Genomic DNA, 23,462 nt, shown 5'->3' with positions numbered 1-23,462 from the left:
ACGTATTTTCTGGGCATATCTGCCTACATGATTGCACGCATTTTCTGGGCATATCTGCCGACATCATTGCACGTATTTTCTGGGCATATCTGCCGACATCATTGCACGTATTTTCTGGGCATATCTGCCGACATCATTGCACGTATTTTCTGGGCATATCTGCCGACATCATTGCACGTATTTTCTGGGCATATCTGCCGACATGATTGCACGTATTTTCTGGGCATATCTGCCGACATCATTGCACGTATTTTCTGGGCATATCTGCCGACATGATTGAATGTATTTTCTGGGTAAATCTGCCGACATGATTGAATGTATTTTCTGGGCAAATCTGCTCACATTATGTGTATTTTCTTGAGAAAACCTGCACAATTATGTGAATTTTCTGGGGAAAGGGTCACCAAAACTTGGGCCCACTGTCTTTGCGTTGCACTTTTCAAGGGAACCTGAGGTGAGAATAATATTGAGGCTGCCATATTTCTCTCCTTTTAAGCAATACCAGTTGCCTGGTTGCCGTTCTGGTCCTCTGCCTCTTATTCTTTCAACCATAGACCCTGAACAAGCATGCAGCAGGTCAGGGGTTTCTGACAATATTGTCAGAACTGAGAAGATTAAGCTGCATGCTTGTTGCTGGTGTAATTCAGTTTATTACTGCAGCCAAATAGATCAGCAGGGCTGCCAGGCAACTAGTATTGTTTAAAAGGAAATAAATATGGCAGCCTCCATATCACTCTCACCCCGGGATCACTGTAAATTACAGTTAGCTCCGCCCTTATCCGGTCATTGCCACGCCCAGTTCTATCCACACCCATTTTTTGCCGCAGGTTATAGCCACGCCCATTTTTTGCCGCGGCGCACGAAGCGCGCCGCAGGTCAGGGGGGCCCACAATTGATATTTTGCACAGGGGCCCACTGCTGCCTGTGTCCGCCACTGTACCTGGGGCTTCCTCCAGCCCCAGGAGGTATGTGGAGTCCATTGCTGTCTTCTCCGGCCACCCTGTTCACTTGTTAATTCCCCCAGATTCTGGCCAGTCATGCGGTACTGTGCAGGCCGACCGACCGTGCACCCGCGCCACGGTCGTGGAAGTGCGATTGGGTGTGCGTGCGCAGGCAATCCACGCATGTGCAAAAGAGACGGCCGGCTAGAATACCGGGGGATTTACAAATGAACGGGGCAGCCAGATAGGACAGCAAGGGACCCCACTTACCTCATGGGGCTGGTGGAAGCCCGGGGTAAGTATAAATACAGCCTTACACATGACCTCAGGTTTACTATATATGGACAGGGGAATACACCAGCCCGGAAGCCAACAGCGGGCATGCACTTGGCGGTACAGATTTTCATTAAATTTGATTATAATAATCAAATCGGATGGTTGATCGGCCACCAAGTCACCAGATGTAAGGCTACCTTTAGTATACAATCTTGATTGTACAATCTTATCACTTCTGCACAATATTAGGGACTACAGAAAGTAACCATTCAAAGTGTATTTACTTAGTTTACCTTTCTACTACATAGATTTGATAAGAGTGTATCATCAGTGGGCTCCTTAAGGTGCCCACACATCAGGCGACTTTGGCAGCCAATTGACCAACCAATTCGATTATTATCAAACTGGTTGAAAATCAGTGCCGCCAAGTGCAGGCCTTATAGGCAACCAATTTCGGGCTGAAGTTGGTTGCGTTAATTGATGGCGCCTGATGCAAGACATCGGGCTGAAGTTGGTTCATCAGGTGTGCTGCGGCACAGTGGCCAATTTTGGAATGAGTGATGAAACCCCCGCCGCTGCCCCCCTAATGTATAAATGTGCATCCCTGTATGTGCATTTATACATTACCTGTCCTGTGTCAGCCTGTGGTGTCTTTCCGTCCTCCGGGTGGCCTAGCCCATTACACGGTGGTGGCGGTGGCGCATAGCGTCTGTCGTCACACGCTATGCGCCGCCGGCCCGCCGCCACAGTGTATGCAGCTGATAGAAGAGCCACCCGACGGACACCACGCAGAGGTTGCAGATTTCATGCTGAAATCGGACAGGAATTGACTAGCGGTATATGAGCAGCTTCGACAAAGTACAAATCTCTCTCTACTCAGATTCGATTAGAGATAAAATTGTCTCTTTGTTAAATCTGCCCATAATCTTCCGATGTATGGGCACCTTTAGAGCCACGCTTAGAGACAAGGATCTGTATTTTGCCACCATAAAATTAACATACCTAAAGTGGGAGCAACAAGCAACCCTCTAAAGATAATTGTCTACAGAAAATACCTAGAAACATTTCATTGAAGAATTACAAAGAATGAGATGGAGGTGAAGTTGCATTTTTATTTTGCTCATTTGAGACATCCCTACTACTAAATGTGCATATTCGGTGGTATTTGTTAGATATCTCCTATATTTACATAGTTCCTATATTCCCTCTTATTATAAACATACAGATACACAAAAGTCATACCTCTCATGCGATCTGCAAGCACACAGTGGCGTTTGGTAACCATGGACGCAAATGCTCCGCCTTGAGGTCCTCCTCCTGTTATGTGAGCTAAATATTTACGTTTTAATACGCAATGACGTTTGTTATATATATGTAATTTAACATTTTCTTTATAAATATGAATAGAAGAGGGCGTGGTGTGAACAGCAGGAGTACATATTGGTTCTATTTTTTAATGATGAATAATCGGGGCAGGCACTGGCAGCATAGAGGACGCTTCACGCATGCGGCCAACTTCCCAGCGTGCAGTGCGGGTGTTCTTCCTTTTTCCTCCCTATTGAAATCCAGTGCGGGTGAGAGAGATACGAGTGCCTTGTTGTTAATGGGGAGTTCTATGGTTATCCTTTAGCGTCACTAGTTAATACTGGTCCGGGGCAGGGGAGAATTCTATTAACTACAGATAGAGGTAGATAAAGAAACTCAGCGTGGCGGGATGACCGTGATGCGGGACGGATTGTGCGAGCCGGGGGTAGCAGGCATCTTGACTCTCCGCGCCTGCTGCTTGGAGTGAGAAAACAGTACAGGTGGCTGCCAAGCCGGCGCCTGGGCCACACTGTGCTGCCTTTGCATGTGGCACATTGACCTATCCTGTAAGGTTCTGACTGTCCAGCCTGCTTCTGTGCTGCACTTACATTTCCAGTTACTTTCTCTATACACTACATCAGTGGAGCTTAGGGCCTCAGTGCAAGTTTAACGTGGGGCTCCAAGAACTCTATTGATAGGACCTCAGCACTTACTAAGGACAGCTGTGGTGTCAGAGAGGTGTAATTAGAGTAAGGAAACAGTATGTAGTTCTATGCAATGCACATATAGAGGGGCTTATTATCAGCATAGCACCAGTGCAAAGCTAATAAGATGAATGAAAGGGCCTCTAGTGGGCCCCTCTAGTCCAGAGGCCTTGGTGCGGTCACAACCTCTGCAGCCCTTATTGCTATACCACTGCACTACACAGCAGTCCTTATCAGAATTCAGCTAGGGACCTGGCCAAGACAAATGAAGTGTAGATTGATGAAATCCAGTGCAAAGAATTGTAGAATATTCCCTGACAAAGGAGTTTTGTACTGCAGGTCTGTGCATTTTGTGCCAGGTTTGTTGTAATTCTCATTGCACTGATTTTGCATACATCTGCCGTTTGTGTTCTGCATGGAATTTGTGTATTTTGTTGTTGATCTAGTAGGCTCTTACTTAGAATTTGACTTACTTATATTGGAAATATTGTTCAAATTCCTCTACTCTAAAGCCGCATACATGAGAAGGTGGCTGTTGATGGCTTTTGGCTGAGAATCCAGTGTGTGCAGGTGTCCCCCAAGCTCCTTTTTAAAGTGGATCTGAACTCTTGCAAGAACAGAAGGAAAGCTAGAGAAATGCACCCCGTATGTATTTAGAGAGTATAGCCTAATTCCCCTTCATCTGTGTCTAATCACAAGTTGTAATTTGATCTCTCCCGTGTCAGCTGACTGCCACAAAAGATAAGCTCATTTGAAAGCACAGTATGTTAATGTTTGCTTCCATGAAAGCAGAAAATAGGCACACTGCAGACTTATTGTAGGATTTGTATCATCTGTAACAAAGAAATGTTTTTCTTTAAAAGATACCAGGCATATACTGTTACCTGTCCTGATGCCTACAGCTCCCTCCATTCTCCCCTCTGCTCCTGCAGTCTACCTAAATGACCCTCAGGCAGCCTCTTGCAGGTCGCAGGAGTTGGGCACTATTGCGCTTGCCGGGACAACGCACGTCCTACAACATGGTTGGGAGCGCTCTGTGCATGCGTTTGATGTCACTCCCAGCCACAGGAACGTACTGTAGGACGCGCATGGCTCTGCCAGCATCTTTGCAGTAGTGCCTGTCTCCGGTGACCCTGAAGAAGCTGCTGGAGGGGCTTTTGGGTAGACTACGGGTGCAGAGAGGAGAACGGGGACGGGGGGGGGGGGGAGCGGTAGGCATCAGGACATGTAACAGTATATGCCCCCCCATTTTAAGTTATTTCACATCTGGTATCCTTTAAAGGTTATTGTGCTGTTGGGTATCCTTTAGAGCTGAGATGAAGTTCTGAGTTTAGGTCCACTTGAATGCTGAATTGTATGACAGCGACCCTTAAAGTGGATCCAAATTGAAAATGCAAGATTTCAGAACTAAAATCTATTTTCTACGTTATAATAATAGCAGCCTTTTTTCAGCTGCATGATGACAAATTATATAATATTTTACATTTATTGGAGGAACCCCTCCCTTCCTCTGATATTGCCAGGACAGAATCCGGCAGACTTTTGGAGGAGATAAAAAAACAAAACACAGGCTGCTATTGATGATGTCACAGGGAAGGTGATGTCAGCTTGTGTGAGATTTCACATAGACGACGCCCCTGTGAGGGAGGGTAGCTGATGACAAACACACCCATGATCTAAAACCTCCTACTAAGCTCAGAAGTAATGGCTGCCACCTGTACAAACCATAGTTAAAAGAGAAGGGGGAAAAGCATGCACTGAAATGCTCATAGGCTTGAAGGAGTGTTTATCTTTGTATGTCAGAATGGTGCAACTAAATATTTAGAATTTAAAAATAATGTTTGGTTTGAGTCCGCTTTAAGTAGATTTTTCCTCTCCTTACCACTGTATTAGGTCATAATTTCTATTAGAATACCAAATATTAATTTTAAAGAGATAAATACTTGTTGCGTGCCATTTTATAAGTATTGGTGTCTATAGATAAATTGAACTGACATGTTTGTTTTTATTTTTAGTTTTGTCTGCGTCTGGACATTACCAATTCAAAATGTCTGGCAGGTATGTATATGAAGGTATGTCTAATTTTTGGGTTGGGGGTGGGTTAATCTAATGACCACTTTCTGTTGACGGTATTTATTTTTGTTATTTTAGACTATGGTGCAAAGCAACCTTTGCTGGCTACAAGAGAGGCCTCAGAAACCAGCGGGAACACACAGCCCTGCTGAAAATTGAAGGGGTCTATGCTCGTGATGAGACTGACTTCTACTTGGGCAAGAGATGCGCCTATGTGTATAAAGCAAAAAAGTGAGTGCCGTATTTTTTGGACTATAAGACGCTCCAGACCAGAAGACGCACATGGATTTAGAGGACAAAAACCAGGGGAAAAAAAACGGAACCTGGTGCGTCCATGGTACGGAGGCACCTTGTGGAGCTTTTCCCCCCCAAGCTGGTCTGCTATATTCACATATATTAGAGATCTGCTGCTTGTCAATTATGCACTTACACCCCGATAATATATATGTTTTTAAAAATGTTTCAGTTACAGATGCATTGATAAGATTAAAAAAAACCATACTTTACTCTAAAACAAGTTTTGATTCAAGGCATTTTTGTGAAGTGGTCATAAATGATTGCAGTTTTTCTACTGCAATTGCTGTGCTTTTAATGACATACAGGTATAGTTGTAGGTCTGATAGGATCTGCCCAAATTAAGTTTGTACAGATTACTTTGCATCTGAGCCTTTAAAGTATAGAGCATATGCAGCAGGCTCTTGCAGTAGTTCTGTGGTCTTCCTAATCCCCTGCAAGAATTACAGAGGAAGCAGGGAAATGTAACACTGCCCAAAGGCTGTGGGCAGAGAGCACAGGACTTGAGGCAACAGGGGCTGATCCAGAGCCGCCCCAGCTGCATTGTGTCTGTCGCTTTGCAGGGAGCCTGGATCATAACGTCAGTCTCTCGTTCTCTATGGCAGGGACACAAGCATCAGAGGGCTGCATGTCGCTCACCCATGTCCTGATGCTTGTCTCTGCTTTTACATCTGGTCACGCTCCCCTCTGATGTCTGTAGAAGCAGAGTCACTGTCCTGCTATTAGGAATCAGTGATGCTACGTGCTTCTGTATATACATCGGAGGGGAGGAGAGTGAAGCATGACCAGAAATAAAGCAGAGACAAGCATCGGGACGGATGAGTGACCTGAAGCCCTCGGTTGCTTCAAACAGCCCTCTGATACTTGTGTCCAGCCAGAGAGAGAAGGCGATGTTATGCACAGGCTCCTTGCAAAGCAGCAGACACTCTTCAGCTGACACGGCTCTGGATCACTCAGCGTTTGTTGCCATGAATCCCCTACATCCTGCCCACAGCCTTTGCATGTTTCCCTGCCTCGTCTCTCAGTGGGAAGTGCGGCTAGTGACAGGCGATTCAGCACATCTGCGAGATGCGAGCTTTGAGGAAGAGCTGGTAATTTTAAAATGCTTTTATTTGACAGACCCGATGGTCTCGGAGGCGGGACCATGGCGCTGTTATTGGGCCATTCACTGTACAGTGATTAACCCAATGACAGCCGTCATTCTGTCTAAGACCATCGGGCTAGTCAAACTAAAACATTTTAAGTTACTGGCTTTTCCTCATAGCACGGAGATGCGCTGCATCGCCACCGATGTCCTTTCCTATAGTTAACCCCCTTGCCGTTACAATTCTGGCGGCAAGAGGGCAGCGCAGCACTTAATTTTTTTTTTTTTTTTTTATTTAAATCCTGTAGCGAGCCAAGGGCTCGCTACATGATAGCCGCTGACAAGCGGCATCCCCCTTCAGCGATCAGAGTAAGCAGGAAATCCCGTTCAGAACGGGATTTCCTTCTGGGTTCCCCGGTCGCCATGGCGACCGGGCGAGATGACATCACCGACGTCATGGACGTCGGGACATCGGAGGTAATCCCGATCCACCCCTCAGCGCTGCCTGGCACTGATTGGCCAGGCTGCGCAATGGGTCTGGAGGGGGGGGCGGCGCGGCGGGTAGCGGCGAATCGGCGGCGGCGATCAGAAACTGCAAAGTGTTAGCTGCGTGCAGGAAAAAAAAGTTTGTGAAAATCGGCCCAGCGGGGCCTGAGAAATCCTCCTACACAGGTTACCCCGAGCTGAACTCGGGATAACCGGCAAGGAGGTTAAGTAACTCTGTCCCCTACAATGCCTGCTCCAGGTTCAGCACTGTGTGCTGATGACTGCACCTATGCTTTCGTGGTAAATCTGGGCACTCCTGACTAGGCCTCAATGATTTATCGTTTTAATATCGAAATCGGGATCACGGAAATGACGATTCCGTGATCGCCACAGTGTCGATTTTTTACGATATTCTGCCGGACCTGCGCCCTGCGCAGCTCTGTGTAAAATAGCAGCGTCTCTCACTCCCCGCGGCAGCTTATCTTTCCTTCTGTCCCCCTCCTCCTCTTCCTCCTACGTCATCAGCCCAGCGGCAGGCTCAGGCTCTCACTCTTGCTTAGGTGGCAAACACTAATTTCCTCCGCTGATTGTTAATCGGCAGCTCTGCAGACCACCGGGAAAGATGACGGCTATTTAGCTTATCTCTGGTCCGATTTTTCCCTCCCCCCCCCCCCCCCCCCCCCCTTATTCAGGTAGTTCCCATGCAAGCAGGGAGCAGAGAAGGAATTCCCTCCCTCCTCCCCCTTCCAGAAGTTGTCATTGCCGAAGTACAGGAGAAGAGAGCATGTGGATCTGCACAGCGTGGGGGAGATTGTGTAAGCAAGGCTGAAATGTGTGACAGTCTGTGTATCAGTGAGTGCAGGAGAAGTGTGTTTGTGTGCATATCAATGTGTACTATCATCTGTGTGTATAAATGAGTGCTGCAAGATGTGTGTGTGTGTGTGTGTGTGTGTGTGTGTGTGTGTGTGTATGTGTATCAGTGAGTGCTGCAAGATGGAGAAGTGTGTATCAGTATGTGCTGAGTGGGAGATGGAGAATTAAGTGTGTGCATGTGTATCAGTGCAACCCCCCCAGCTTACCTTTATGCTACCTATCCCATGCCTAACATTAACTGTCCCCACTACCACTGTGACTTTACTTTTAATTCCCCCCCCCCCCTACATAGTAATACGTGCCGCATGGAGAATAAAGGGACAGATCATGATAACTCCCCACCCCCTCTACTTGGCCTAATTTTTTTATTTTGGTCCCCTGTCTATTTGAGTTTGGACTTAGGATTTATCACAGCTCTGCCCGCCTCCTTTGCACAGAGGAGGTCTGGATGAGGCACATGCTAAAGCTTGATTTTGAAAAAAAAAATCGTGAATCGAGATCGCAATTTCTGACAAATCGTGCATTTCAATCTTTTCCTAAAATCGTTCAGGCCTACTCCTGACCCTCCCCATGTTATATTTGGACCATAAGACGCACTTACTTTTTCTCCCCACTTTAGGGGGAGAAAGTGTGTCTTATGGTTCTAAAAAGAAAGTATTTGCAGTTTTTTTCATATTTGTTAAAATTTTTCTGGTGAAAGATATGAATTCAAGGCGTAAACCTCCCCCCTTCTCCCGTAGGGATGTGTAGAATCTTAAGTTAATTTAATATATTTTTAAAAGTTACTAGGACAAATGAAGTTTAGGACCATTTAATTTTTATTTGTGTTTGCAGTTCTGTCTTTAGGGAGGGACCAAAGGGTTTTTTCCTCAGACCATTTTGCGCATTTAGTGTAGGTTTGGCTGCGTACGCCACCCACCATCAATAGCCGGCACCTGCTGCTGGTATTCAGAGAATAGCATGCGCTTTGCAATTTTACGCGGAAAGGTTTGCTATGCGCTCATTTACTTACGCACCCTAATGAGGCTTCCCCCACCCTCGTATGTCAGCCCATTAGAGCGCTGGAACCCCTGAAGAGTGACCCTCTGCCGCATGCATGCTAGTACCGGTGGTAATGGCTGAAGCCCGATCGGGTCTGTGCAATTCCAATCCGAACTGGCTTTTTCCAAAAAAGGTGTGCAGTGCTAGTCCACCTTTGCGACCTGTCGAACTTCTTTTTCGGGGGTCCCAGCATTGAAAAGCTAGGGAGATTACCCTGTTGGTGCGTTTCGTATAAAATAAAAAATTGTGCGGAGCTATTGTCTTGCGGTGCGCTCCCGTGCCGCAGGAATATCACACCGCACATGTGAAAGTAGTCTGAAGAAATCCTTCTCAATCAGACAAAGCTGCAGCCATTTGTTTTTGTATTTTCTCTTCTCTGGGTAACAAATCCAGCTCCTGGGCTAAGCAGTAGTGCGGTATATCCGTGTATCATGTTTTTGTAGTCATGTAAATGCTGCTTTTTGTCTTCTGCTTTCAAGAGTTGTTGAAGCTTACCATACTTCCTGCTATTGCTTTTTAGTAACACAGTGACACCAGGTGGCAAACCAAATAAAACTCGTGTGATTTGGGGGAAGGTGACCAGACCTCATGGCAACAGTGGCATGGTCCGTGCCAAGTTCCGCTCCAACCTACCTGCTAAAGCAATTGGACACAGAATCCGTGTGGTAAGTTCACTGGGAATGTGTGTGTTAGCTTGGCCTGTTGTGTTCTTGTTGCACACATTTCAGTTTTGCAGTAGCAGCTGAAATGTTTTTTTGTTTTTTTTTTAATTGTAAAGATGCTGCATGCACCTTTCTATATAAGGCACAGTTTACACTGGCATGCTGGTTTATGGGAGGTGAACAGATACTATGTCAATCAATAGGATCCGTTCACATTGCTCCGTTTGGCACAAATCTGTTCTGCATGTTCCGCCAAACGGACCGCGCAAGTTTGGGGAGGCTGCAATGAAAGTTTGTCATTGATCATGCGAAGGGTCACGCATGAAAACGTGATGCCTTTTAAAAACTGCTCTCTTCCACGGATCAGTTTTTTATCCATGCAGTGTGAACCAGGCCTAAGGAGAGGCAACTGACTCTTGTTTACTAGTAAAGGAGTGGTCACATGCTGAGGGAGAATTTTTTTGCATCATAAGAAGGAAAGGTTTCCCACCACTGCGAGTTCAAGGATGCAAAGACCAAGAAATAGCTGTTAGGCCCGGCTGTCTCTGTGCTTATGCATATATGTATCATCTTTTTGATTTATGAAATGATCTGATTTTATCTAGTGTGGGTGGTGCCCAACTACTTCCCCTCATTGTAATGCCATTCAAAACGACATCAAGGCTGTTAAACTAATAATGGCAAATCATTTCATGACTAAATAAAAGTGCAGTGCTAAGGCTGAGCTTTGGGCAGGAATATGGTATGTGACTGAAATAGCATTAGATTGCACTGTGTAATATGTTGACACTACAGTGGTGTGAAAAACTATTTGCCCCCTTCCTGATTTCTTATTCTTTTGCATGTTTGTCACACTTAAATGTTTCTGCTTATCAAAAACCGTTAACTATTAGTCAAAGATAACATATTTGAACATAAAATGCAGTTTTAAAAATTGGGTTTTATTATTTAGTGAGAAAAAAACTCCAAACCTACATGGCCCTGTGTGAAAAAGAAATTGCCCCCTGAACCTTATAACTGGTTGGGCCACCCTTAGCAGCAATAACTGCAATTAAGCGTTTGTGATAACTTGCAACGAGTCTTTTACAGCGCTCTGGAGGAATTTTGGCCCACTCATCTTTGCAGAATTGTTGTAATTCAGCTTTATTTGAGGGTTTTCTAGCATGAACCGCCTTTTTAAGGTCATGCCACAACACCTCCATAGGATTCAGGTCAGGACTTTGACTAGGCCACTCCTCTTCATTTTGTTTTTCTTCAGCCATTCAGAGGTGGATTTGCTGGTGTGTTTTGGGTCATTGTCCTGCTGCAGCACCCAAGATCGCTTCAGCTTGAGTTGACGAACAGATGGCCGGACATTCTCCTTCAGGATTTTTTGGTAGACAGTAGAATTCATGGTTCCATCTATCACAGCAAGCCTTCCAGGTCCTGAAGCAGCAAAACAACCCCAGACCATCACACTACCACCACCATATTTTACTGTTGGTATGATGTTCTTTTGCTGAAATGCTGTGTTACTTCTACGCCAGATGTAACTGGACACGCACCTTCCAAAAAGTTCAACTTTTGTCTCGTCGGTCCACAAGGTATTTTCCCCAAAGTCTTGGCAATCATTGAGATGTTTTTTAGCAAAATTGAGACAAGCCTTAATGTTCTTTTTGCTTAAGTGGTTTGCGCCTTGGATATCTGCCATGCAGGCCGTTTTTGCCCAGTCTCTTTCTTATGGTGGAGTCGTGAACACTGACCTTAATTGAGGCAAGTGAGGCCTGCAGTTCTTTAGATGTTGTCCTGGGGTCTTTTGTGGCCTCTCTGATGAGTTTTCCCTGCGCTCTTGGGGTAATTTTGGTCGGCCGGCCACTACTGGGAAGGTTCATCATTGTTCCATGTTTTTGCCATTTGTGGATAATGGCTCTCACTGTGGTTCACCGGAGTCCCAAAGCTTTAGAAATGGCTTTATAACCTTTACCAGACTGATAGATCTCAATTACTTTTGTTCTCATTTGTTCCTGAATTTCTTTGGATCTTGGCATGATGTCTAGCTTTTGAGGTGCTTTTGGTTTACTGCTCTGTGTCAGATAGCTCCTATTTAAAGAGAATCTGTACTCTAATATTCTTACACTAAAAAGCATACCATTCTATTCCTTTTCTCCTGTGCCCCTCTGTGCTGTTTCTGCCACTCTCTGCTGCAATCCTGGCTTGTAATTAACCGTTTTAGGCAGTGTTTACAAACAAGCTAACCAGCTTCTAATAGGCTCAGCTAAGCATAGTGTATGAGTCATTCACAGTGTGCAGGGGGCCTGCAGAGGGTGTGTATCGCTTCTACCAATCACAAGCAGCCCTGCACATTCCACACAATCAATCCTTAGCCCGACAAACAGGACAGAGGAAAGATACATTGATTTATTACAGAGACAGTGTAATTAGGAAAGGCTGCAGTAAGCCCCAGCACATTAGAACAGGCATAGGAACTCATAGGATAGAAGAACTAAGGCTGAAAAAATTGTTACAGAGTCTCTTTAAGTGATTTTTTGATTGAAACAGGCGTGGTAGTAATCAGGCCTGGGGGTGACTACAGAAATTGAACTCAGGTGTGATAAACCACAGTTAAAGGGAAGGTTCAGGGAGGGTGGGTAAAAAAAAAATCAATTTCCACTTACCTGGGGCTTCCTCCAGCCTGTGGCAGGCAGGAGGTGCCCTCGCCGCCGCTCCGCAGGCTCCCGGTGGTCTCCGGTGGCCAACCCGACCTGACCAGGCCGGCTGCCAGGTCGGGCTCTTCTGCGCTCCAAGGCCTGGAAGCCCGGGAGCCTGCGGAGCGGCGGCGAGGGCACCTCCTGCCTGCCACGGGCTGGAGGAAGCCCCAGGTAAGTGGAAATTGATTTTTATTTTTTACCCACCCTCCCTGAACCTTCCCTTTAAGTTATTTTAGAACAAGGGGGGGCAATAACTTTTTCACACAGGGCCATGTAGATTTGGAGTTTTTTTTCTCACTAAATAATAAAAACCATCATTTAAAACTGCATTTTATGTTCAATTATGTTATCTTTGACTAATAGTTAACGGTTTTTGATAAGCAGAAACATTTAAGTGTGACAAACATGCAAAAGAATAAGAAATCAGGAAGGGGGCAAATAGTTTTTCACACCACTGTATATAAATCCAATAAATAGTAATAATTGAACACTGAAAAGCGAGTTACTGCTGCAATGATAGAGAATTGTATTAAGTACCCTAAAGGCCAGCAAGGTCTAATTGCTTAAACTAAATGTATTGGGGATACACTAATAGGTGTGAGGACGAGGAGGGGAATGGGAGTGAGGGGAACCATGTGCTCTGGGATTGCTAACAATTCAGCATGCTGGATTATTAGGCAATGGCGGGTGACTGTTGTACACATGCTAGATGTTAGATTTTCCATCTGGCCAAGTTTAACATAACATGTGTTCATAGCTTTAGATATGGCTACTAGCACAGCCCAAGTGAGCAGAGGGGAGGACATGCTGCTAAGTGACAGACAGGAACTCAAAATATGCTGACAAATAACCTTTCTAGCTAACATAAAAAACTCCCTAGTATCTGATGCTCTTTCCATTAGGGTACAGGACCATTCGAGTAGCCTGATTTCTGCTAAAATGGCCCTTTAAGCCAAGTGATGCAGTTACCTAGAGCAACCAGATAGTTTTCTCTTGGCACATACTCCACAACTACTACTACATGCTGCTCATTTGAGACCCTTTGCAAAACATGTAAACATAACAGGTTTTCTGTAAGTCAAACACCCCAGGCAGGTCAGACATCATTTTATGACTGGGCCGACTTGAAATATGTAGACCGTTTACTCCTGATCTGAGTAATAATGCATGGTTACCAAAGTACAATATATTTTGCATAGTGGAGAGAATGGCAGAATGCTTATTTTATCTAGTCTTGTTGTAAAGTTCTAAAGCATTTTTTTTTTTTCTGCAGATGCTGTACCCGTCAAGAATCTAAATATTTAAAATAAAAGAAAATTCTAGATCTTTTCTCATGTGTGGGTTTCATTTATTGAGACAATTATAGCAAATCCCTTCTGTTTAAGAAGGAAAACTTTTGTTTTGCTTAAAGGATACCCGATGTGACATGAGATAGGCATGTGTATGTACAGTGCCTAGCACACAAATAACTGCTGTTTCTTTTTTTTCTCTCTCTGCCTAAAAGAGTTAAATATCAGGTATGTAAGTGGCTGACTCAGTCCTGACTCAGACAGGAAGTGACTACAGTGTGACTCTCACTGATAAGAAATTCCCCTTTTTATCTCTTTCTTGCTCTCGGAAACCATTTTCTGTTAGGAAAGTGTTTTTATAGTTTGAATTTCTTATCAGCGAGGGTCACACTGTAGTCACTTCCTGTCTGAGTCAGGACTGAGTCAGCCACTTATATGCCTGATATTTAACTCTTTCAGGCAGAGAGAGAAAAAAAGGAACACAGCCTAGTTATTTGTGTGCTAGGCACTGTACATGACCCATGTATATCTCATCATGTCACTTCTGGTATCCTTTAATATTTTAGTAACAGGGCTTTTTGGTCCTTTGTAGCCTCTTACACACTCCAATGAGTTCTGGTTCACCATGACCTTGTTGATTAGTCTGCACCTCTGGGTGTTTCAAGTTCTACTCCATAGAGCCACATTAATCCATATCATGCACTGATGAGGATAAACCAATTTGAGACCGTCTGTATGCATGTTGGGTTATTGTGGCTCTGTACAATTAAAGGGCAACTAAATGAGAAGACTATGGAGGCTGCCATGTTTATATTTTTTTTTTCAAACAATACCAGTGCCTGGGAACCATGATGGTCTGTTTGGCTGCGGAAGTGTCTGAATAACACCAGAAACAAGCATGCAGCCAATCTGTCAGATCTGACAATAATGTCAGAAACACCTAAGCTGCTGCTTGCTTGTTCAGGGTCTGTGGCTGAAAGTATTAGAGGCAGAGGGTCAGCAGGGCTGCTAGGCAACTGGTATTGCTTAAAAGGAAATAAACATGGCAGCATCCATATATCTTTCTCTTTAGTTGTCCTTTAACAAGCTGACACATCATTGCATTCCAGCAGTTCTGGAGGTGTGGCTAGCTTACAGGGACAACAAGGGATACTTTGCATACTTGGCAGTGATGCATTGTGGGAGAAATCATATGCTCACTCCAACCTGAATTATTGCAAATTCCTTCTTTTTTAAGAAGGCAAACTTTTTAGTTTTGCTTAACATTTTATTAAAAAGGCAAACTTTTGTTTACTTAAAATTTTAGTAAGAGGACCTTTGGGTCCTTTGTAGCCCCTTACACACTCCAGTGCGTTCTGGTTCACCATGAGCTTTCCTGGGTAGTCTATAACTCTGAGAGAGAGAGATTTTACTTACAGGACAACTGTAATGAGAGGGATATGACTGCTGCCATATTTATTTTCTTTTAAACACCAGTTTCTTGGCAGTCCTTCCGGTCTATTTGGCTGCAGTAGTGTCTGAATAACACCTAAACCAAGCATGCAGCTAATCTTGTCAAATTTGACAATAATGTCAAACACCTGATCTGCATATGCTTGCTCAGTGTGTATGGCTAAAAGTATAATACAATACAATAACATTTCTATAGCGCTTTTCTCCCATAGAACTCAAAGCGCTTAGGCTCTTTTAGATTCAGTAATTAGTAGGATGAAGTATTCACACAACAAAAGTTATATTTCTGCAAATGCCAGACTGAACAGGTGGGTTTTCAGTCTGGATTTAAACACGTCCAGGGATGGGGCTGTCCTGATCTGTTGAGGTAAGGAGTTTCAAAACGTAGGGGCAGCATGACAGAAGGCTCTGGGACCAAAAGTTTCCAAGTGGACTCTGGGTATGACTAGATTATTAGAACCTGTTGATCTGAGAATGCGGGGATTGCTACGCAGCTGCAACATATCTTTCATGTATCCAGGGCCTAGATTATTCAGGGATTTAAATGTCAGTAGGCCGATCTTGAATAGGACGCTCCATTCTATAGGTAGCCAGTGAAGGGAGTGCAGGACTGGTGTTATGTGGCAGTGACGGGGTTGGTTGGTTAGCAGTCTGGCAGCAGTATTCTGTATCAGCTGTAGTCGGTACAAGACCTTTTTTGGAAGGCCAGTGTAGAGAGCATTGCAGTAGTCCAGTCGGGATGTGATGAAGGCGTGGACTAGGGTTGGCAGATCTTCTGGGGGTATGAGGTGCTTGATTTTTGCAATGTTCTTCAGGTGAAAATAGGATGATTTCACCACAGCAGAGATTTGAGTTCTGAAGTTTAAATCCCAATCAATTAGAACTCCCAGGCTACGCACATGATCAGAGCTGCGCAGATCCGTGCCTCCTATTCCCAGTGGTGAAGACTGCAAGTTAAGTTGTTTTGTTATCATGCTCTGCCCTCCTATCAGAAGGACTTCAGTTTTGTCTGCATTTAGTTTCAGCCAGTTGTCATTCATCCATTGCTGTAGTTCACGTAAGCAGGCGTTTATAGTTAGAGTTGGGTCTGTCACACCAGGCTTGAAGGAAAGATATAGTTGGGTGTCGTCTGCATAGCAGTGGTATGTCAGGCCATGTTTTTGGATTAGTTTTCCCAGCGGTAACATGTAAATCGTGAAAAGCAGGCAAGAGAGGATTGAGCCCTGGGGCACCCCATACTTAAGTGATACAGGGGTGGACAGGAAGGGCCCCATAGACACTTTGTGGGTTCTGCCACTCAAGAAGGATTGGAACCACTGAAGAACTATGCCATCAATGCCGCAGTATTCCTGTAGCCTGTTTATCAAGATGTCATGGTCAACTGTATCAAAGGCTGCAGAAAGGTCTAGCAGTATGAGGATGGAGCACTCTCCTCTGTCTCTTGCCATGAGCAGGTGGTTGCATATTTGGATGAGGGCAGTTTCAGTGCTGTGGTGTTTCCTGAAGCCAGACTGGAATGGGTCATAACTGTTGTTTTGTAGGATTTTGGCTTCTAGCTGGAGGTAAACGGCTTTTTCAATTAGCTTGCCCAAAAAGGGGAGGTTAGAGACAGGTCTGTAGCTGGTCATTGCATCTGGGTCCAGGGAGGGTTTTTTGAGGAGAGGCCTGATGATTGCTTCCTTCAGTAAAGCAGGAAATATCCCTGATTTTAAGGAACAGTTAACAATTTTTAGGAATACCGGTACAAACAGGTCGGGGCAGTTCAACATGAACTGTGTTGGGCCAGGATCTAGGTCACAGGTAGTTAGGCGGACGTGAAGGAGGATGCTTGATGTGACTTCTTCATCAATTTCTTTGAAGTTTGACCAAGGTGTTACATTGTCTCTGCTAATGGTCTTCGGCGCTATATTGGGCTCAGATGCTGTAAGTTGGATAGCGGACCTTATAGCGGAGACTTTGTCTGTGAAGAAATGGGCAAATTGGTCACAGAGGTCCTTTGAAGACTCGATGTTAAGTTTTTGACATGCCGGGTTGCAGAGTTTTTCCACTGTGCGGAACAGTTGGGCTGGTTTGTTAACTGCATTTGCAATCTCTTGTGATAGAAAGGATGATTTTTTTCCCGTGATTACCTTTTGGTAGCTCTTCAAGTGGAGGATTAAGGCATGTTTGTCTTCTGGGGACTGAGATTTGCGCCACAGTCTCTCAAGTTTTCGGCCTTGTCTTTTCAGCTCTTTTATAGTGTTATCAAACCACTGTGCATGATGGTGTGGAGTAAGATATTTGGTGCGCAGAGGAGCAATGGTCTCAAAGGTGGAGGACACACATTTGTTGTATTTAAACACCAGAGTATCAGGGTCCAAGCTGGAGTCAGTCAATTCATCAAAGCTAAGGTTATCTCGGATATGTTGAGGTGTTAGCCCTTTTAAGCGGCGATATTTTATTTGATTCTTGACCTGGTGTTTGACAGCTGGTATTGAGAGGGAGAAGTGGATAGTGTGATGGTCTGACCAGTCAACAGGATTAATTTCCACATTGGCTATTGACAGCCCAGTATGGAATATAAGGTCCAGAGTGTGGCCTTTCCTGTGAGTAGCAGAGCTGATTGATTGGAGGAAGCCCAGTTCATGTAAGGCACGAGGTAGCTATATTCCAAGTTTTGAAGAGGAGTCATCCACCTATGTATTGAAATCTCCAAGAACAATCCATCTGGGGTGTTCCAGTGTTAGGTTGCATAGGAGGTCTACAAGTTCCTTAAGGAAGTCTGAGTGTTTTTCTGGTGGGCGGTAGATCAGCAATATGTTAATGTTTTTCTCAGCTGAAAGTTGCACCCCCAAGCATTCAAACGAGTTGGTAGGACCTACAGTAAGTGGTCTGATTTTCAAAGCTGATCTAAAGCAAAGTGCAACCCCTCCTCCCCTGCGTTCTTTCCTGTTGCAGTATATCACGGAATAGTTTGTTGGCACGGCAGCCTCCAGGGTGGGGCCAACTGGTTCAGAAAGCCAGGTTTCAGTCAGGCAGGCCAGATCAGAAGACTCTATTAGATCATGTATGATTGCTGTTTTGTTGTTTATCGATCTGACATTACAGAGGACAGCCTTGATGGGGCTACCCTGGGAGCTAGGGTCTGAGATTGATGACTCCAAGACAGAACAGTCTCCAGATGTGTGGCTGTCATCTCTGCTGGATTGTGCTGGAGCTATTAGGGTTGTTGGCTGGGTGTAATCTGTAGATTTTGTCACAAAGTTATTTTGGTTCTGCGGTGAAGAATATCTTTTCCCACGTCCTCTCGAGCCTCTTTGTCTTTCTGAAGATTCCAACAGACTTCAGTAGAATTATTGTGGATTTGTCAATTGGATAGATATTTCTTGGTTGGTATACAGCTAGAAGTCTCTCTGCTGAATATTGATGTTTACACATTAGGATGGACAAGAGACAGCTCAGGGCTCCTGTTGAGATAGATCCTATTTAGAGTCAAGGTGTGAACTTTGTCAGCTGTGGCTGGGCATACACGGCAGGGCTGTGGAGTCGGTCCAAAAATCCACCGACTCCGACTCCTCAGTTTAGGATTCCACCGACTCCTCGACTCCGACGACTCTAATTTGCATATTACAATTTTGTTGATTAAAAGTATGTAACATGAAATTCGTCTCTCTTAACTGCCAACGCTTAGGAATTTTACAAGACAACTGAAGTGAGAAGGATTTGTAGACTACTATATTTATTCCCTTTAGACTAAAACTAGTCCTTGGTAAGAGTACTTGTAAAAGGTACAGACCGGAACAAAGAACATCTATCAGGCCCTAGGCAATGTAAGTGTGGGTACATGTAAGAATGATGTGCAGGTACTCTGCAGGGGAATGAGGAGATTCTTCCTCTGTTACACGTTCTTCATGCACAATCTGAACAAGGTTTATGGGTGACAGACAACACCTCTGTGTTCAATGTGCACAGCATACTCAGTGGAGTCCCTGCAGCTCTGTGGGGAGTGCATATGTAGAGTATAGTACTACTGTGTAACAAAGTAAACCTGAGACAGATTAAATTAAAGTTTTATACATACCTGGGGCTTCCTCCAGCCACCTTCAGGATAATCAGTCCCTCATTGTCCTCCACCACCTGGATCTTCTGCTATGAGTCCAGGTACTTGAGCCAGTCGGGCGTAGTGCGCATGCACACACTCCGCCGCCAGGAGCATACTACACCTGTGCAGCACTATTGCGCAGGTGCAGAATGTTCCTGGCTGTGGGAGCGGCATGCGGCCGGACAGCGCTGACTGGCTGAATTACCAGGACACATAGCAGAAGATCCGGGTGGTGGAGGACAGGGAGGGACTGATTAACCTGAAGGGGGCTGGAGGAAGCCCCAGGTATGTATAAAACTTTACTTTTCATCCGTCTCAGGTACCCTTTAATTTGTAGTCACCAAACCAAATTTTAACAACATATCAAATTATTTGATTTCATCAGCAAAGGGAGTGCATACATTTGCATAAATCAGCATCAATGCAGAATTATTTCCATCTCATTGACCATCTCTATTAGTGACACAGCTACACATCAGGCTTTATTCTTACAGCATAGATGTTATTTCGTATATATGAGATTCCTGTGTACACATCATGTATACAGTCACAATCAGATGTGTATATCTGACCTTAATACGGGGACGGCTTTAATGAAGCAGCACAAGTAACTAATTTTGATTGGTTTATTTCATTTTTGTGGACTAAGCACAGCTATTACTGTATATATACATTATTTTTAATGACTATTATCTGAGAAATAGAACACTTATCATATTTTCTATTTTAATTACAGTTACAAATTCATTAGGAGTCGGTGCATTTTTTCCTGACTCCGACTCCAGGCACCCAAAATTGCACGACTCCGACTCCACAGCCCTGATACACGGCACTTTCCTTCCTTATCAATCGAGCTGCTGATGGGCTCGATTGATATCCGACAGGTCCGATGACCTGCCGGATAGATTCCCTGCCGGCGGACAATAGCGGGGAATTGAGCGGCTGATAAGGAGCGCCGGCGGGGACGAGCGGGAATTGATCCGCGCGCACGAGCGGGGATGCGCCGGCATCGAGCCAGCGGCTCGATCCGGCGCATAATTGCATCCAGAAACGTGCCGTGTATGCCTGGCATTAGAGGCAGAGGATCAGCAGATTAGCCAGGCAACTGGTATTGTTTAAAATGAAATAAATCTGTCAGCAGTCATATCTCTCTCTCATTACAGTTGTCCTCTGAGAGGGAAGCCCCTGAATCCTGATAAGGCTTCCCTCACTGTCCTCTGTTGCTGCTTGTGAATCCTCCAGCTGATCAGGGCTGCACTCCTGTTCTGGCACGAGCATGCTGCACAGTAGCATTGGGTGCCTGTACTCAGGCAGGCGATAACATTACTGACAAGCCCTTGTGGGTAATATTTGGAGGGTCTGTGCTCTCTGGCAGGGGACATCGAGGAAAGCCTCATTTAGAATCTAGAGGCTTCCCTCTTAGGTAAGTGATTATGTACCCGGGATTCAGCTCTGATACACTTTGCCGGCGTTTTGCACGAGTGATTTTTCTGCGATTTCACATGGAATAAACACTGAACACTGCAGCGATTTTGCCGCGATCACGTTTAGCACTTCTATAGCACTGAAACGCAATCGCCGGGAAATCGCCTGAAAATGGTGCAGGCGCCGCAGTTGCGTTTTGCGGTTTTGGATGACTTGCGGCGATTAGCGCAAATCGCCCAAGTAAGAACGGGTCCATAGGGTTTCATTACGCTAGCGCTTTTAAAAAGCAGATCGCAGCGCTGTACAAAGCAATTCGACGGCAAACCGACGTCTTAAGTCTCCCAAGCGGCGATCGCTGCTCGGAGACTAAAGGCGGGCGGAACTCCGCGCCCCGAGCAGGAGATGCGCGCGCAAAGTGCGCACGATCTCCTGCTAGCCCCATAGAAGACCGTTCATGCCAATGGGCGTGGAGCGGTCCTGGGGCTGCCGCACTGCTCACACCAATTGGCGTGGAGCAGTCGGCAAGTAGTTAAAGAATCTGTGTGCGGGATTGAAGTCCTTACTGCGGAGGCTTATATCAAAATCATACCATCAGTATAGTTTTATGATCAGGCACAAAAACAATACTGTACACTGCGGATCCATACAAGCCACAGGTCAACATTATTTACAATATATGAAGGAATCTGTAAGATTGAACATTAAGAATGAAAAGATAATCCTAATGTAGTACCACTTTATCCACTATCAAACGGAAAGGGTTTTTTAGATTTATTTATTATAACGGTTTATCCTCAGAAAAGGTGATAAATCTAACTCGGCATTTAACCCCAAAGGAAAAACCGTATTCAATTTGAAAATCCATGAGGCCTCTTCTTCCACCTCTTCTTGGTGATATCCTTAACCTATATATCCCCTTTACCAAAGTACCTGTCAAGTCATTGTCATGACAACTACGGTAGTGGTCATAGATGGTACCTGTGGACTTCCCTGCTTAAATTTTATTCAAATGTTCAAGAACTCGCTCTTTCATGGCTCTTTGTTTTTCCAACATATTTTAACTTACAGGGGGACTGTATCATGTAAACAACCCTCGTGGTATCGGTTGATAAATGCTCTAATTGTATAGCTTGTATCGCCTGATAATTTCAGAGTTTCTTACATCCCTCCAAAATCGACCAAATCATTTTTAGGGTTAAGCTGTTCCTAAATAATTCAGGCAACTACACCACCTCTGCCAGACCATTCAGCTATGCCAAAAAGTAGGCACACAATCATACTAAGCTTTCATTTTGTGTATTATTGGGTATTTGTGTATCGGGGTAAAGTATACTATCATCATACTGATAAAATGGGGTAAAAAATATACATTAAAGTCGTGTATAGGAAGTGGGAAACCCTAACCCCATATCTCCCATTAATCTTTTTGTGAAGTCCAAAAGGTAGTAACTTGTTTTAGCAGGGAATTGCCCACTGGATGTACCCTACATCAAATCCCATGAAATATTAAAACGCGTGCAGTGCAGTATTCATAATTCCAGGAATCCACAATTCTTTCCTACAAAAGATTACAAAAATACTTCAGGTTAATTGCTTGTTTATGGCTTGAGGATAAACAATGTCCAATCCCTGGCTGTTCAGCACAACTGCTCCACAAAGTGGCCTGTTTCTTTGAAGATCCTTACATCACTAACTTACCTGATACAGCCAGGAATTAAAGGACAATTGAAGCGAGAGGGATATGGAGGAGCCAATATTTATTTAGTTTTAAGCAATACCAGTTGCCTGGCTGTCCTGTTGATGCTCTGCCTCTTAATACCTTTAGCCATAGACCCTAAACAAGCATTCAGCAGATCAGGTGTGTGACATTGTCAGAACTGACATGATTAGAAGCATGCATGTTTCTGGTGTTATTCTGACACTACTGCAGCCAAACAGATCAGCAGGAGTGTCAGGCAACTGGTATTGTTTAAAAGGAAATAAATATGTCAACCTCCATATCCCTCTCACTTCAGTTGCCCATTCTACCCACACTATTCCTAGTAACCCTGAAATGGGCAGGTCATACCATTTAAACAAGAACTAGGCAATTCGTAATCACAAGCCATTACATTTTTAGCATACGTGGATAAGATCTTTCTTACCCTTACAAACTGATCCCATAGACTGGCCACCTCAAAGTGAACATGAGTCAAAATGCATTTAACCACCCTGGCGTTCAATTTCCCCAGGATTTCCGTGCAAAAAGTGTTTCAATTAATTTCCAATAATTTTCAACTTTTTTTTTTTTGCAATCAATTTTTTTTTTAATATTAAATGCAATACAGGTTATTGTATTGAATTCAATAAAAAAAAAGTGTTTGCTGCAAGATGTTGATGACGCTGTGTGACCCTGGTGTCATCATCGCCGAGGGACATGGAAGAAGGCACTGGGTAAGCAATCAAAGGTACGTGACGAGGGATCAGCATGCCAATGGTGAGTATAAGACCCAGATGTGTAGCCAGGTATATAGGTAGCCAGATGTGTAGCCAGGTTTTAGGTAGCCAGATGTATAGGGTGCCAGATGTAAGGGTAGTCAGGTGTGTAGCCAGTTATAGGTAGCCAGATGTGTCGTCGTCCCCCTCCCGATTCCCTGCTCCCCTGTTTGAAGCCCCTCTATGGGGGGCTCACCCTCTATGCGGTGGGCGGGGGGGGGGTCCCTTCTGTATGGGCTGGTGGCTGGACGGGGACTCCCCCCTCTATGGGGGGAGTCCTCTTCTATGCGGGCGGGCTGTGGGTGGCCTCCCTC

The 23,462-nt window shown here is 44.7% G+C and overlaps 2 protein-coding genes across 2 annotated transcripts in view; one reads left to right on the top strand and one right to left on the bottom strand.

Moving 5' to 3' along the window:
* Nucleotides 1–2,699, bottom strand: part of IQCG (IQ motif containing G) — a 44,662-nt gene extending 41,963 nt beyond the window's left edge. Inside the window, exon 1 of the mRNA XM_068281294.1 lies at nucleotides 2,460–2,699. The gene's annotated coding sequence lies outside the window, so the exon portion shown is untranslated. The remainder of the gene's footprint in view (nucleotides 1–2,459) is intronic.
* Nucleotides 2,700–2,739: 40 nt separating this feature from the next.
* LOC137571730 (large ribosomal subunit protein eL33) lies at nucleotides 2,740–13,755 on the top strand. Its single transcript, XM_068281295.1, has 5 exons — nucleotides 2,740–2,791; nucleotides 5,242–5,284; nucleotides 5,378–5,530; nucleotides 9,598–9,742; nucleotides 13,700–13,755. Exons 2-5 carry the CDS (start codon nucleotides 5,274–5,276, stop codon nucleotides 13,721–13,723), a joined length of 333 nt encoding a protein of 110 aa, XP_068137396.1. The 5' UTR covers nucleotides 2,740–2,791; nucleotides 5,242–5,273; the 3' UTR covers nucleotides 13,724–13,755.
* The last annotated feature ends 9,707 nt before the right edge of the window (nucleotides 13,756–23,462 follow it).

Source organism: Hyperolius riggenbachi, chromosome 4 (assembly GCF_040937935.1).
Source record: "Hyperolius riggenbachi isolate aHypRig1 chromosome 4, aHypRig1.pri, whole genome shotgun sequence".
Taxonomy (NCBI): Eukaryota; Metazoa; Chordata; class Amphibia; order Anura; family Hyperoliidae; genus Hyperolius; species Hyperolius riggenbachi.
The sequence above is the reverse complement of the archived record's forward strand: the minus strand, read 5'-3'. Positions and strand labels throughout refer to the sequence as shown.